The following is a 14,907-nucleotide window of genomic DNA, read 5'->3' on the forward strand; positions in this document are numbered from 1 at the left end:
GAAATAGAGGAAAACTGGTAGAAAAGAAAATTTTAGAAGGAAAAAATTGCAAGCCAGATTGTTTATATATGTGTATATATATTAATATGTATATATTATATATATTATATGTATATATTATATATATTATATGTATATATAATATTACTAATATATATATAACACATATATTAAAAAAATTTGGTGAGCTGACAAAAAAGCAGTGGTAAAATTGAGGAAACTTGTTTTATAACAGACTATGAAGGGGCGGGCCCACAGGGGGCGGGGCTGCAGACTGGCTCCCCCACCCCACCCCTCCACCCCCGCCCCACCGCGCATGCGCGCTTCCGGCCTTTATGGCTAAGGTGACGCCTCACTGGCCGCGTGAGTCCGGATCGGCCAGCATGTCTGACAGGGGGCTCACAGAGGACTCCGGAGCCCCACGGCTCCCCAGCTCCTTCAGGGTTAGTCCAAGTAAGGGCCTCGGACCTTGTGGATGGATTTTGGTGGCTGTCTCGTTCTTATTCGCAGTTATAACGTTCCCAATCTCAATGTGGCTGTGCATGAAGATTATAAAAGAGTATGAAAGAGTCGTCATCTTTAGACTGGGTCACATTTTACAAGGAGGAGCCAAAGGCCCTGGTTTGGTTTTTGTTCTGCCATGTAGCGACAGCTTCATCAAAGTGGATATGAGGACTATTTCCTTTGACATTCCCCCTCAGGAGATCCTGAGTAAGGATTCGGTGACGGTTAGGGTCGATGGCGTGGTCTACTACCGCGTTCAGAACGCCACGCTGGTGGTGGCGAACATCACCAACGCCGACTCCGCCACCCGCCTGCTGGCGCAGACTACCCTGAGGAACGTTTTGGGCACCAAGAACCTCTCTCAAATTCTTTCTGACAGAGAAGAAATTGCATACAACATGCAGTGTATTCTAGCCAACGCCACTGATGAGTGGGGAATAAAGGTGGAGCGTGTGGATATTAAGGACGTGAAACTACCTGTGCAGCTCCAGAGAGCTATGGCTGCAGAAGCGGAAGCAGCCAGGGAGGCCAGAGCCAAGGTCATTGCAGCTGAAGGAGAAATGAATGCATCCAGGGCTCTGAAAGAAGCCTCCATGACCATCACTGAATCTCCAGCAGCCCTGGACCTCCGATACCTTCAGACACTTACTACCATCGCTGCTGAGAAGAACTCAACAATTGTCTTCCCTCTGCCCCTGGAAATATTGCAAGCCATCATAGGGGCAAAACGCTGAACCACAGGGTAGATGAGCTCTACCCTTCTAAGGATGAAGCCAAGGACCAAATTAGCCTTTAACTCATAGAGGGTAGGGCAGGGAACCTTGAATATTCTCCCTCTTTCCTCTTTCATATGTCCTCAGTGTGTATAGTAATCATGGAAGCAGATAATGGAATTGTTAGCTCGTAAATACAGAGAGAGGGAGAGAGAGAAAGACTGGTGATTTATATAAGTAATCTCTTGTTCTTTATAAAAGTTTGTATTTTTAGATTATTATGAAGTAGGTTAAATCTACTTCTTTTGACTTCCATTGAGTCCTTCCGAACCCTCTAAGCACCATGTCAGAGGCACTAGATAGGCTCTTACTGCCGCATGATACCCTTGGCTGGATAATGCTTTGCAGAAAGTGATGGCCTTATGCTGCAACCAGCTTCTTTGGGCCCTATGTGCCTTACTACTAGGGAATCTTAATTAAGGAAATTTCCCTAAAATGCATTTTCTTTTTAAACGCAAACAACGTTTCAGAATTTTCCTGACTTGAGAGTAGGCATTTTCTTGCCTTGTACCTGTCAGAACTAAAAGAATGGTCAAGATTGAAAAAAATTGCCTTAACCTTTTGAAGATTTTTCGATTCACTATTATATTGGTTCTTTTAAAATAATATGAGCCTTCTTTATAAGTAAATGATTCCTTTGTGGTCTTTCAAACCAGCTAAATATTTGTCACAAAAGTTTTTTTTTTTTTCTCACTTTTGCCTGTTTTCCTACATCAGGTTTTAAATAGTTTTAATTTTTTAAGAAATTTTTCTCTATGTTCTATAAGCAGTTGTTGCATACCCATTTGGATAGCTTAAGGAATAAAATACTGTTTAAAAAAATCTTCAATAAACCTTTATATTTTACTGTCTGCATGCTGTTAACTACTGTACCTTGTGAATATCTTGGTTACAAGCCCATTCATTAAGAAGTATGAGGAATTCACAGTATATTGGGTACATAACCTCTAATGAGGTAGGACAAACACTGTCAAATTTAGGATTATCTGTGTAAATGTAGGTCTTTTTTATTTGCCTAGTCATTCTTTATCATATATTTTGGTAGTGAAAAAGGAAGTGGTCAGCCCCTCTGGACCATAGTTTATTGATTTGTAATATTAGGAAATACCTTTTGTTTTGCAAATGCCATGAATCTGAGCAACCTGACATTTCACCTGCTGGCCTGGAAAGCTGGCTGGTGACATTTGTAACACTTGCACTTTGAGACTAAGTTCACCTAGAGAAATCTAAGAATTACAGCTTTTTCCAAGCACCATCCTTCCTATCTGTCCTAAGCTTCGTCATTCTATCAATTCCAGTATATTCCCTTCCCCTGCACCCAATTTCCAAGTGCCTTCACCAACATATATCTGAGTTGCTCGCTGAGCTTATTAGAGGTATATGAAGCATTTTAATTTGAAACCCAAGTTGCATTTATATTTTGAATTTTAAAATGGTAGTTTTATCTCTTTTGTGAGGTGGTTCACCCTTGACCACGGACGACCAGGTTATACCCAGATCCTGGCTGAAAATCTTTTCTCAGGCTTAAAGTAATGATGATTTTGGTTCTTTGAGTTTCTCCATATCTCCATGTACAATAATGACCTTCACTTTCTGCCTTGTGAATTCATAGGCTGAAATTAAATCACTTGGGAGGAGGGAAGACTAGAAGTAGAGCTAGGATGAGAGTATTAGTGCAAAAGTTTTCCCCAAGTGGCCTCCCTTTCCAGCACTGTAAAAAATAGTGTGTGTGTGTGGGGGGGGAAACAGACTAAGAAATTAATAGAAATAAATTGACATGTGATGAGTCATATAATGAGTCATAAAAGATGGAGTGAGAGAATGTAGAAGACTAATACAGAAATACAGAACAGGTATTCTGCATGATGTTGAAAATTCACTACTAAAATTGTCAATCTGGAGTGATATTTTCTTTGTTAACAGACCATAGTGCTCATAATATTTTTTAGCCAGGAGGAGGATATATTGAAAGAGAATCTAAAATAATATAAATAAAGTAACATTGAAGTTTTCTGGTTTGATTTTTTTTTTATTTTTCCACCTATACAAAAAAGCTTTAATCAGTACAATTATACAGATCACCATTCAACATGAAAATAACATTTTAATAAATCACATAATATTTAGTAGAATTAGAGTATTATTTTGGAAATACCTTGTTATTTTCCTGGTTATTCTGTCATAAAATCCTTTACAATTTGTAATTAAATATGTTTGTTTCATCTCCTGAGATCAGGGCAGTAAAGACACTAAAACTCAAAGCTCTTAAGTTTCCCTTTAAAAGAGGTTGGCCAATTGCTTTTGCTGATAAGGAATTAAATAGGCTGACGAACTATAGAACTCAGGTGATTTCCAAAACTTCTCTCCTAGCTTGGCCTAGATATAACTCCGAGGCTAACACTTTTCCTTGTACAGAATTAGTTCATACACTTAGAACTCATAGTTTTATTAGCTCCCACCCAAGGGAGCACACCTTAAAACTCCTAGCTCTGGAAGTGAAAGGGACTAGGCCTCCATAATTCTAACCAGACGATAGTAAAAGGAGGTAGTTTTGAAGGGTGTGCAGGCATCTTCAGGAGCTCTTGCATGCTCAGAAGCAGTGCTGGGAAGGAACTCAAGCACACAGTAGTTTCTCCCCAGCAGGGTTTCCCTGCATGCCCTTCCAGCGGCTATTGGACAGTTCCACTTCTAAACAACCTGTTTTGAAAAGTTAAAGGGGAAAACAATAGTCCTCTGGAAGCCTAAATAGGACCTTGTCACCTCTTAAGCTTTCTCCCTTACTTTGCTCTGGTGATAAATCAAGGCCTAGAAATTCTTCCTGGAAGGAGTTTGTCTGTACTTCAAGCACAATTTCTACAGCTCCTACCTGAGACATGTCCTCCTTAACCATCTAGCTCAGAGGGCTGATAGGGCTCTAAACTTTCCCTAGACAACAAAAAACAGAAGTATGGATAGTCTGTAGTACAATTTCCATTAGCTATCCCCAAGAATCAATCCAAGTGTCCAATCAGGATGAGAGTGCAAATATTTCCCACAGATCCTCTCCTGAGCTTAGGGCAGAGAGCCTTTTTGGAAAGAACTAAAAGTAGATCTCCCATTGACCCCACAATCCCATTACTAAGTATCTACCCAAAAGAAAAAAATTATTTTACCATGAGGACATTTGCACTTGAATGTTTTTAGTAGCTCAATTCATGATTGCAAAAATGAGGAAACAACCCAAGTGCCCATTAATCCATGAATGGATCAATAAATTATGGCATATGGGTATACCATGGAATACTATTCAGCTATAAAAAGAGGGAGACTTTGCATCTTAGTGTTTAACTAGATGGATTTCTCACTTATTTCTGAAGGAATAGTTTTGCTGGACATAATATTCTTGTTCAGCAGTGTGTGTGTGTGTGTGTGTTTTTCTTTTTTTCCCTGCTCTTTCAGCACTTTGAATAAATCACTCCCTTTGACCTATGATGTTTCTTCTGAGAACTCCACTGCTAATTTTATGGAAATACCTTTGTTACTACTATTGATGCTTCTAATCTTTTCTCTTTGTCTTCAATTTTTGACTCTTTGGATATAAAGTGTCTGTTTTTGCTTCTTTGGGTTCATCCCTTATAAAGAGCATTTAGCTTCTTGAATGTTGCTGTCTTTTTTTTCTTCCTCAGATTTGGGAAGTTTAGAGACATTGTTTCTTCAAATAAGTTCTCTACCCTTTATTTTTTTCTCTCTTATTTTCTGCCCTGATTAATGATGTATCATAAAACTGATAGGATTTCTTAACCTTTCTTTACTCTGTTTTGTTGTTGTTGTTGTTGTTGTTGTTGGTTTGAATTAATTATTTTAAATGACCTATATTTCACTTTGCTCATTTTTTTGTTTGCTTACATCTGTATTTAAACCCCTTTTATAATTCTTTAAAAATTGTTATTGTATTTTTTAATTCCTTTTTTTTTTGGTTTTTATCTGTTTGTTGATATTGTCATCTTACATGCATTATTTTTTCTTATTTCATTTAGTTGCTTATTCAGCCTACTCTAGCACACTGAGCTTCTTTAACCCTATTATTTTGAATACTTTGTCTCATGGATCTCTGTTTCTTTAAGGTAGGTTTCTGGAGAACATGTTTTTCCTTTTATTAGGCCAGGTTATCTGATTCTTCATATTGATTACTTTTATGTGATGTATACATGTGATTTTAAAAAGCCACTTCCCCAGCCCTTAAGAAGTAGAATTTTACAAAGGAAGATCTTCACGAATCAGAAAATCCAGAGATGCTTAGGTGTGGAGGTTGGGGAATCCAAGAATGGTCAGGCACTGAAGGTGATGGTGCAAGAGAAGACTCAGTTATCTCGGGTGGAATAACTGTTGAGGGTTTGGAGAGTCACACACTGTCGCCAACAAAAGGAGTTGCTAGGAAGTGCTACCCTGAGCAGACTTCCCAAGGGTCCTTTTTTGTTTAGAAAAAGCCATAACATTTGCTGAACCCACAAAACCAATAAAAGAAATAGGGAAACGAGACACAACAGTCACCTAAAGCAATCATTGGCAGTAGGACATAGGGAAGAGGGGACAAACGGGGGGAAATCATGTGATTCTAAATATAATTAAAAAAGGGTAATCATTAGGATTCTTAGCTTGCCCTGGTGATTCCCATCTATACCTTAGCATGGCTCAGTTGATAGTAATCTTTAGTTGCTAAGCACTCCACTCTTACCCCATGATGACTATTGGTGGTATTTACAGTGCAGGGGGCGAGGGTGGTGGTGGATGGTGGAGAAGCCTGGACTTTGGTCACATAGGTTATCAGGAATATTAGCCTGACCTACGGGGTGCTAAGAATTCCATTTAAACCACTAAGCTGTTATTGGGGTCTGAGGAACCTGGGAACCTGGACTTTGGCCAATAGGCCCCTCAGAATGCCTTAGCCTAAGCTACACTATGTCCTTAGCTAACACCCACACTTAGGTCCTCTCAAACTTTGTATGGAAATGCATCCTGTCTGGGCTTGTGCAGTATACCCATAGAAAGTCTATTATTTTTCTGTGGTAGCTAGTAACCTCTTGTCCTCTTTGAGGTCTTCCCATGCTCTGCAGTTTCTCTGGTACGGCAACCAGCTGCTGAGCTCACTTGTTCTCTGAAGTGCCCAAGCATGACAGTATTTTGGTTCTGTCAGTGCTGTGAGCCAGTCAAGGCAGAAATCAGTCCCTGATGCAGCCTTCCAAAAACCGGGAATATTAACTGCATGTTCCACTTTTTGGCCAGGAGACAGGCTATTTCTTCTGACTGCACTATCTTTGTCAGCTCTATCTACAGCATTGACAATTCTCAATGCTGTGATAAGTCGTTGAGCTCTCTTTCATGTTCTGTGGCCTTTAGCTCTCTGAAGTACGCTGGTTTCCCATCACTGCTTTGAAATTAATCCATCAGGCAGAGTTTGAAAACCTGGACCTTGGGCTTACATTTCCTTTCTCTCTAATCCTCCCAAAGGAGAAGACAGAAGATGAACATATCTACTTGATTGACGCTTTGGGGTAAAATTATCATGGTTGATGTTAAAACAGCTTTTCCTACCTTTTTCAAAGAAGTTGTTCTTGGTTTTGACCTTATCAATTTATTTCTAACATTCTCATAAAGGCTTTTGCAGACAGTACGTTGTTGTTAGGTTGGTGTCTCTGTGGAGGAACAAGGTCTCGGCCTTTATATTCCATCATCTTGTTGAGATTACTCTCCAATGACATTGCACTTTCTATCACTATGAATATTAAATAAATCCCACTCATTGATAATTTATGATATACAACGTCATTTCTTAAAATAGTTTCATCTAATAACTGAAACATACTGAAAATGTAATATGCCCAATCTTATTTCGATAATGAGGCAATTCCAAAATGGGTTGCTATACGTACTTGAAAGATTGTTCTTGAAATACTTTCACTTATAGTGTTATTTTCAGTCCTTTAACGTAAATATCTTTTCAGTTGGGTGGCTAATAACAATTGAGTGAAGAAAATTCATATTTTTCTTGCAAAACTATATCATTTCCATTTTCTCATTTCCCATTAAATCTTAAATTTACTGCAATGTTGATTCTGTCTCAACCATTCCAATGGAGAGGCATGTCAGGACCATCAATGGCAATTTCCACTTCCAGATCTTGTCTCTAAGTGTAAGGCATGAGTGTGCACTCTTAACAAGCTCCCAGAGAGACAGTTTAGGCAACTGAAGTTGATTTCTCTCTTACAGTATGTTCCACATATTTCTTCCTATCAAAAATGCTGATATGAAGATATCTTCTTCCCTGAGTTATTCAAGGATGTATAACTGGGCTCTGTGGTAGAGTGAATCACTTTGGAAAACCATTTGACATCACCTCCTACACTGGAACATTTATATGGTGTATGGTTCATCAGATCTACCCAGAAACACATATCCAAAAGAATACTTTATACAAACATAGTGGGACACATATTTGAGATTATTTATAGTGACACTGTGCAAAATAATCGTAAAAACCTGAAAACAAACTAGCGCCAAACAAAAGTAGATGAACAACTTACGTGATATTCACACTGTGACTATTTTAAAACACTCAGAACAATAACTTTCAAAATACATAATATGGTTGTCCTTTATCAGCATAATAGTGAAAAACAAAGTTTTATCATTTATATCAATTACATATATCACAGCAATTTATATATATATACATTTATCATATATACACACTTATATGTAAACTGGAAATAAAATAATAATTTGAGGCTCAGGTAAGTCACTTAAAATACATCCTAAAAAAATAGAATGATAAAGGACTTAAGAATTATTTTTTAAGCAATTCAAAAGGATGGTTAAAGATTGAGTCATAGTGTTCATTGTATTAAGTAACTGAATTAACTAATAAATGCCTACTTATATAATAAAACTAGAACATGACCTTGGCAATAGGAGTCTGTCATGAAAATATAGTGGTAATTAAGCCATTTATGATAACTTATTTTCAAAAATATTACATAAAATTTTCACAAAGAAAATATAAGAAATGAACATGTAATTGATATCTCAACTGAGAATAATTATATGGATGATCATATATCATTACATCATACACACTATGTAAATGTATAACATGCATTTATAATATATTGTACTGCATAATATGTCACACATGATTAATGTATATACACTATATATGTAAATAATAAACTTAATACTGAAATTTTTATAAAGCTGTCTGTGTTGGTCAGTGTTGGGAATGAGAGTCATGTGTGTGCAGTATGTCAGTCCTCACAGGGCGACCTGCGAGTGGGCCTTGGGCCTGAAACATTTCTTCAAAAATACATACAGAGCCCTCTCAGTCTTACTGGGTTAACTGCGTTGTGTGGAAATGTCTTTTCCTGTTTCATACTCAAAGTGTACTTATTTGTTCTGCTTAAGCATATGTCACTTACCATGTGCCACTTGGCCATCTCCGGTACTGAATCTGTTCTACATCTATATCCTTTAGTGTACTGTAAACTGCACTATAATGTTCACAGTAGGGAAGGAACAAGGTTTTGCTTTAAGCACAAGAAAGATTCCTTCAAACCATCTCCAGGTGTGCTCAGGAGGGGAAGACCCACTGGCTATGGAGATCACCACTCACTTTTAAAGTTGACCTCATAATATTCCATGGTGGTGATGAAAATGTGTCAAACGATCTATGAACCAAGTGTATGGTGCCCCATGATCATATTAATGTACACAGCTATGATTTAATAAAAATAAAAAAAAAGGAAAAAAAAATAAAGCTGACCTCACTCTGTGTCTTAGTAAAGCCATTAATCCATCTAGTGTTTGTGTAAGTCATGGATTTCTTGTGATCTAACACCTAAAATCCATAGAGTGGGTTATTAATGTCCTCGGACTGCTGCTTCTGGCATAGGCAGCAAGTGCCACATGTTCAACAGGTAGGATATGTTTACTTCAGAGGTGGAATGCCAGATAGCTAAGTTTTAATATTCCACTAGAAATAAGTCCATGTATTATGTAGAAAGTTATCTATTATATAACCCCAATCTGCCAGTCATCCAAAGGTCAGAAATGGCAGCCAATCCCACCCAGGGGAGAGGTAGGACAAACTAGTGAATATGTAAAAGGCCATGTGTCCTAAGACTTTGGGGTTTTCTCCCCTTGCAGAGAACGATCTGTTTCTCCCTCTGAGATATACTTTTGCTTTACTATAACGTCTGTGTATGTGAGATTGCTTTGTATTTGTGATCACTCTGTCATTAGTTGATTTGGACCTAGTCATCATTCCTGACACTGGAAACCGAGGATCAAAAAGGAGGAGCAGGAATTACAGTGAAGAATATATGACAATGGCTGCTGTTTTACCTTGTTTATTTCTTTGTTTATTTATTGTTGGGGATTCATTGAGGGTACAAAGACCCAGGTTGTATTTATTGCATTTGTTATCCTTCTGATAATTGTGTCCCACTCCCAAAACGTGTGTCACAAACAGTGACCCCTTCCCTCCTTCCTCTCTTTGTTCTCCCATTCCCCCACCCCCCATTGTGTATTAGGTCATTAATTGTCCTCATATCAGAATTGAGTATATAGGATTCTTGCTTGTCCATTCTTGCGATGCTTTACTAAGACTAATGTGTTCCACTCCCATCTAGGTTAATACAAAAGATGTAAAGTCTCCATCTTCTTAATGACTGAATAGTATTCCATTGTATACATATATGACAGTTTGTTAATCCATTCCTGGGTTGGTGGACATTTAGGCTGTTTCCACATTTTGGCAAATGTAAATTTAGCTGTAATAATCAGTGGAGTGCAGGTGTCTTTATGGCCAAAGAATTTTTTTTTTTCCTTCTGGGTAGATGCCCAGTAGTGGCATTGCAGGATCAAATGGGAAGTCTAGCTTGAGTTCTTTGAGGGTTTTCTATACTTCTTTCCCAAAAGGTTGTATTAGTTTGCAGTCCGGCAAGCAGTGTAAAAATGTCCCCTTCCTATCCACATTCACACCAACATCTGCAGTTTTGAGACTTTGTGATGTGGGCCATTCTCGCTGGGGTTAGATGATACCTCAGGGTGGTTTTGATTTGCATTATTCTAATAATTAGGGATAATGAGCATTTTTTCATATGTTTGTTAGCCATTTGTCTGTCTTCTTTAGAGAAGTTTCTATTCATCTTTTTTGCCCAATGATATAAGGGATTGTTGGCTCTTTTTATGTTGATTAATTTGAATTCTCTGTAGATCCTAGTTATCAAACTTTTTTTCTGATTCAAAATATGCAAATATCCTTTCCTTTTGTGTAGATTGTCTATTTGCATTGGTTGTTGTCTCCTTAGCTGTGCAGAAGCTTTAATTAAATCCCATTTGTTTATTTTTATTGTTGTTGCAATTGCCATGGAAGTCTTCTTCATAAAGTCTTTCCCCAGACAGATATCTTCAAGCATTTTTCCCATGCTTTAAATTTAGATCTTTTATCCATCTTGAACCAATTTTTGTGAGTGGAGAAAGGTGCAGGTCCAGTTTCAGTCTTTTACATGTGGATATGTAGTTCTTCCAGCACCATTTATTGAATAGGGATTCTTTCCCCCAGTATATGTTTTTATTTGGTTTATCAAAGATTAGGTGGCTATTAAGATGTTAGTTTCATCTCCTGGTTTTTGTATTAGGTTCTGAATGTATGTGTCTCTATTTTTGTGCCAATTCCATGCTGTTTTGATAACTATGGCTTTGTAGTACAGCCTAAAGTCTGGTATGCCGATGCCCCTAGCTTTGTTTTTATTACTAAGAATTGCCTTTGTTATACAGGTTTTTTTCTGGTTCCATAGAAAATGAAAAATTATTTTTTCCAAGTCTTGAAAGTATGATCTTGGTATTTTAATAGGGATGGCATTGAATCAGTAGATTGCTTTGGGAAGTATAGACATTTAAGAGTCAATATTGTTTAAATGTCTATACCTTATTTTATTTCTGCAAATATGTGAACATGTATTACCTACATATGAAAATTAAATTAATTTTAAGAGTAAATTCCCTCACTGAAACATTTTCTTGGCATTCCTAAGAATCAATTCATTTTTTTCTTGGTGCTATTTTAACCACGTTTTTTCAGTTGTGCTTTGATGAATGATAAATGTGATTGCGAGCAATGAGGGCTTGGAGAATGAGTTGGTAAGTGTCGAAATTCTCATACTTTTAAAAAAATTTTGGTTCTGTTATTTCTTTCTTAAAAGTTTTAAAAGTCAGTAGGTTTTTAATGTGTTTAACCTTCAAACTCAAAATAACAGCGATAGTGTCCTTTTCAAGAGTGTTAAGACAATAAATTATTAGGGATGAACCTGACACACAAAGTTTTTGCACATTTCTACCTTTAATGGCACTCTCCAGACTTTGATTCTTGATTTGAAGAGCTTCAAATTTCACAGAAATAACATTCACGGGAAAAGTATAAAAGAGAGTTGAGATGTTCATGTCAAAATTAGTGTAACATCAAACCAAGTACATACAAGATTTCCCAGAGGCTTCTGTGCTTGTGATAGGATCCTCTCCATTTTAAGTCAGCTCAAGCAGTTTGTGATCGAGCTCCCTGCAGTAGCAAATGTGTTCTCCTTTTACCAGCTGTGGCTACCCACTGTCTTCTGCTTTATAAAAATGGTTTACGCCTGAAATAAAGCATACAATTAGAAGTTCACATACACATAGTATTATTATTTCGCTGCATGGACTTTGTATAAAATGGCATCCTAAATGACATTTTTTTCTTGGTTCAATAAATATAAACATATGGGTTTGGTTAATTGCTAACAGTGATAATCAATTAGCTATATGTATGGCTTTCTTTGTAGATTTTCATGTAATCACCACTAGAAATTTAACCTGCAGATTTATTAACTTAACAGAATTTCAAACATGACCGATTTCCTTCCTAGCTCTTTCTTTCTTTCTTTCTTTCTCTTCTCTTCCTTCCTTCCTTCCTTCCTTCCTTCCTTCCTTCCTTCCTTCCTTCCTTCCTTCCTCCCTCCCTCCCTCCCTCCCTCCCTCCCTCCCTTCCTTCTTTCCTTCCTTCCTTCCTCCCTTCCTTCCTTCTTTCTTTCTCTTGTAATAGGCTATATACAACACAAGTGTCAATAAAATTTTATGCTTTTGAGATCTTTCTTCTATAATTGTTTTAGTAACTTTATGTCAGGATTTCCATGATAGAATTATTTCTAACATATTTGCTATTTGGTCATAACATCCATTTGGAGAAGAAACAATTGAAATTAAATGTGCTTCATCAGGGCAGCACCTATGGCTCAAAGGAGTAGGGCGTCAGCCCCATATGCTGGAGGTGGTGGGTTCAAACGCAACCCCGGCCAAAAACTGCAAAAAAAAAAAAAAAAAAGTGCTTTATCAAACAGATAAGTTTCATTTATTTTACTATTATTCACATTGACTATTTTCATGAACTTAATCAAAAAGTATTTTTAAACTACTACTGGGAGAAGATATTATATTAACAAGCAGGTATCCCATAATGGTCTCTGAATGCTTTGAGTGAAAATGAAATCAAAATGTCCTAGATATTTACTAAAATGTAATCACAGTATAACATGAGGGAAGTTGAAATAGATTAAAATAAATTTAAAAATATGCTTTTTAGTGTAGAGCTAAGCAGGAAGCAATGACTTTTGGAGGCCCACAGTCTAATGTTTTTGTGAACCTTATTCAGGCACATCACCAGTGTTACTAAATAAAAATGGTACCTTTTTGAATCTCATTTGCTCTCACCTACCCGGGCAGAGAATATTTTACTGGTTAAGTGCAAATCCTGAATATCCCTGTCATGGAAGAACTCAAGCCAGCTTGTGCTCAGACCCTGAGGGACACTGCCCAGCCAGGCTTTCATTCATGAAAGGCTTTTCAATATAGTAAGCTTATATTTATTGTCTGCTATGTGTGAAAATGATCCCCCAAACTAGACTTGTGTTGTCTACTTACACATGGCTGGACATGATAACACTAGTGTTTGTTGAACCTCATTGATAGGGTCCCTTCATCAAAATTAACACAGCTGGTGGGGGCAGGCTCTGGTTTGATCCATATCCAATATGGAGACAACTAAAACTGAAACATTTATAATTGCCATTCTCTCACAGGAAATATTAAGCTACAGTGATTTAAAAAGAAAAAAGTTGCTGCTCAATTCATCTTAATAATTTTAGTAAATTAATTTTTGACTGTAACATTCTAATAGTATAGATCTAATAATAGATTTATTATTAGTAGATAGAATTAGTAGATAATAGATCTATTATTGTAATAGTTAGAATAGATCTAATAGTAATAAGGGATCAACTATTAGATCTCTTAGATAGTTCTTATTATTATTACTTATTATTAAAGTACCCACCTCTGATCATCTTCAGCTTATGGTCTCCTTCATTATTCAACAGGATGAACTTCACCCCTCCATGGGAGCACTCACTCTGTCCCATCTCTGGCCATTTGTTTTTCTTCTGTCTTTTATTATCTCATGATGTATTGTTGAACTTTGCAAGCAGTTATGTCTTTCTTTACTATTAGATTGTGTGTAATCCAGAGTAAGCAGTGAGAGGATTAAGATCTGTCTGCTAATATCCACAGGCATACTTTTCAAACATTATTTCATAATGCCTGGAAGGGAAATTTTAATGAATAAAAACAATAAAAAAAAGTAATAAAGACAAAATCTGTTTCACTTGCTTTTATGTTTGCCCTTCTCATCTGTTCTCCCAGTTCGAGCTTCTCATTGTAGCTTGTGCTCTAAAATACAAATTGTATCAATTTTTTCTTTACCAGTGTTTAAAACTTTTAAAAATCTCCACCGTGGTGTGGAATAAATTTAAATTTTTGGCTAACTGTCTCCATACCTCATCGAATAATTCAAGCAAATTGCAGTCCAAATTTTCTCATACACACAAATATAAATTAGAGAAAAATTCATTAGAAAGGAGGCATGAACAATTCATAAACGTGTTCTCTAAACTTTGAAATGGTTCATACACTTTTGCCTCTTGAATGGAAATTTCAACCTTGATAAATGGGACAACATTCCACAGGTTGATTCCTATGGACTTATCATTAATGTCAGACAACAGCAATTCTCCCAAACCAATAGAAAGACACAATGCTTATTATTGACCTACTATTTCACTGGTAAAACCTCTTATCTGATATTTATCTTACTAATGTGATATGCTCGTCTATCAATAGAATATGGCAAGCCAAAAGGACACAGAAATACCTTTTAAGTGTGCATTTTCTTAAATAGCTTGAGTTGACTATTTCTGTGTTACAGATTTCAAACATCAGTTAATCAAAACAGGGATAATATTATGCTTTCTATGTTGAAGTGTGTAAAATAGAAAAGTGGTTTTGATTTATTTTCCATTTTGTTAAATTTTATGCTTTTTATTAAAAACTCAAAAACTAAAAAGAGTATTATCTTTTTTAAAGTCCTACTCTTCACATTCATCCAGAGGAACCTCTTGGCATTACCTCACAGAATTGAAAAACTGGATGTAAAAGCCTAGAGAATAAATGATCAGAGGAACAAGTCAATTGCCAAGAATAAGGCATTGTGTGGAACACTAGAATTTAGGTG

General features: G+C 36.7%; 1 protein-coding gene across 1 annotated transcript; it reads left to right on the forward strand.

Moving 5' to 3' along the window:
* Window positions 1-380: 380 nt before the first annotated feature.
* On the forward strand, window positions 381-1,238 carry LOC128588225 (stomatin-like). Its single transcript, XM_053594915.1, has one exon. The coding sequence runs from the start codon at window positions 384-386 to the stop codon at window positions 1,236-1,238; it is 855 nt and encodes a 284-aa protein (XP_053450890.1). The 5' UTR covers window positions 381-383.
* The last annotated feature ends 13,669 nt before the right edge of the window (window positions 1,239-14,907 follow it).

This window comes from Nycticebus coucang, chromosome 6, assembly GCF_027406575.1.
Source record: "Nycticebus coucang isolate mNycCou1 chromosome 6, mNycCou1.pri, whole genome shotgun sequence".
Taxonomy (NCBI): Eukaryota; Metazoa; Chordata; class Mammalia; order Primates; family Lorisidae; genus Nycticebus; species Nycticebus coucang.

Bases quoted from the DNA above. Each gene is read 5' to 3' on its own strand.
- LOC128588225 (XM_053594915.1), top strand. From the start codon at position 384: ATGTCTGACAGGGGGCTCACAGAGGACTCCGGAGCCCCACGGCTCCCC.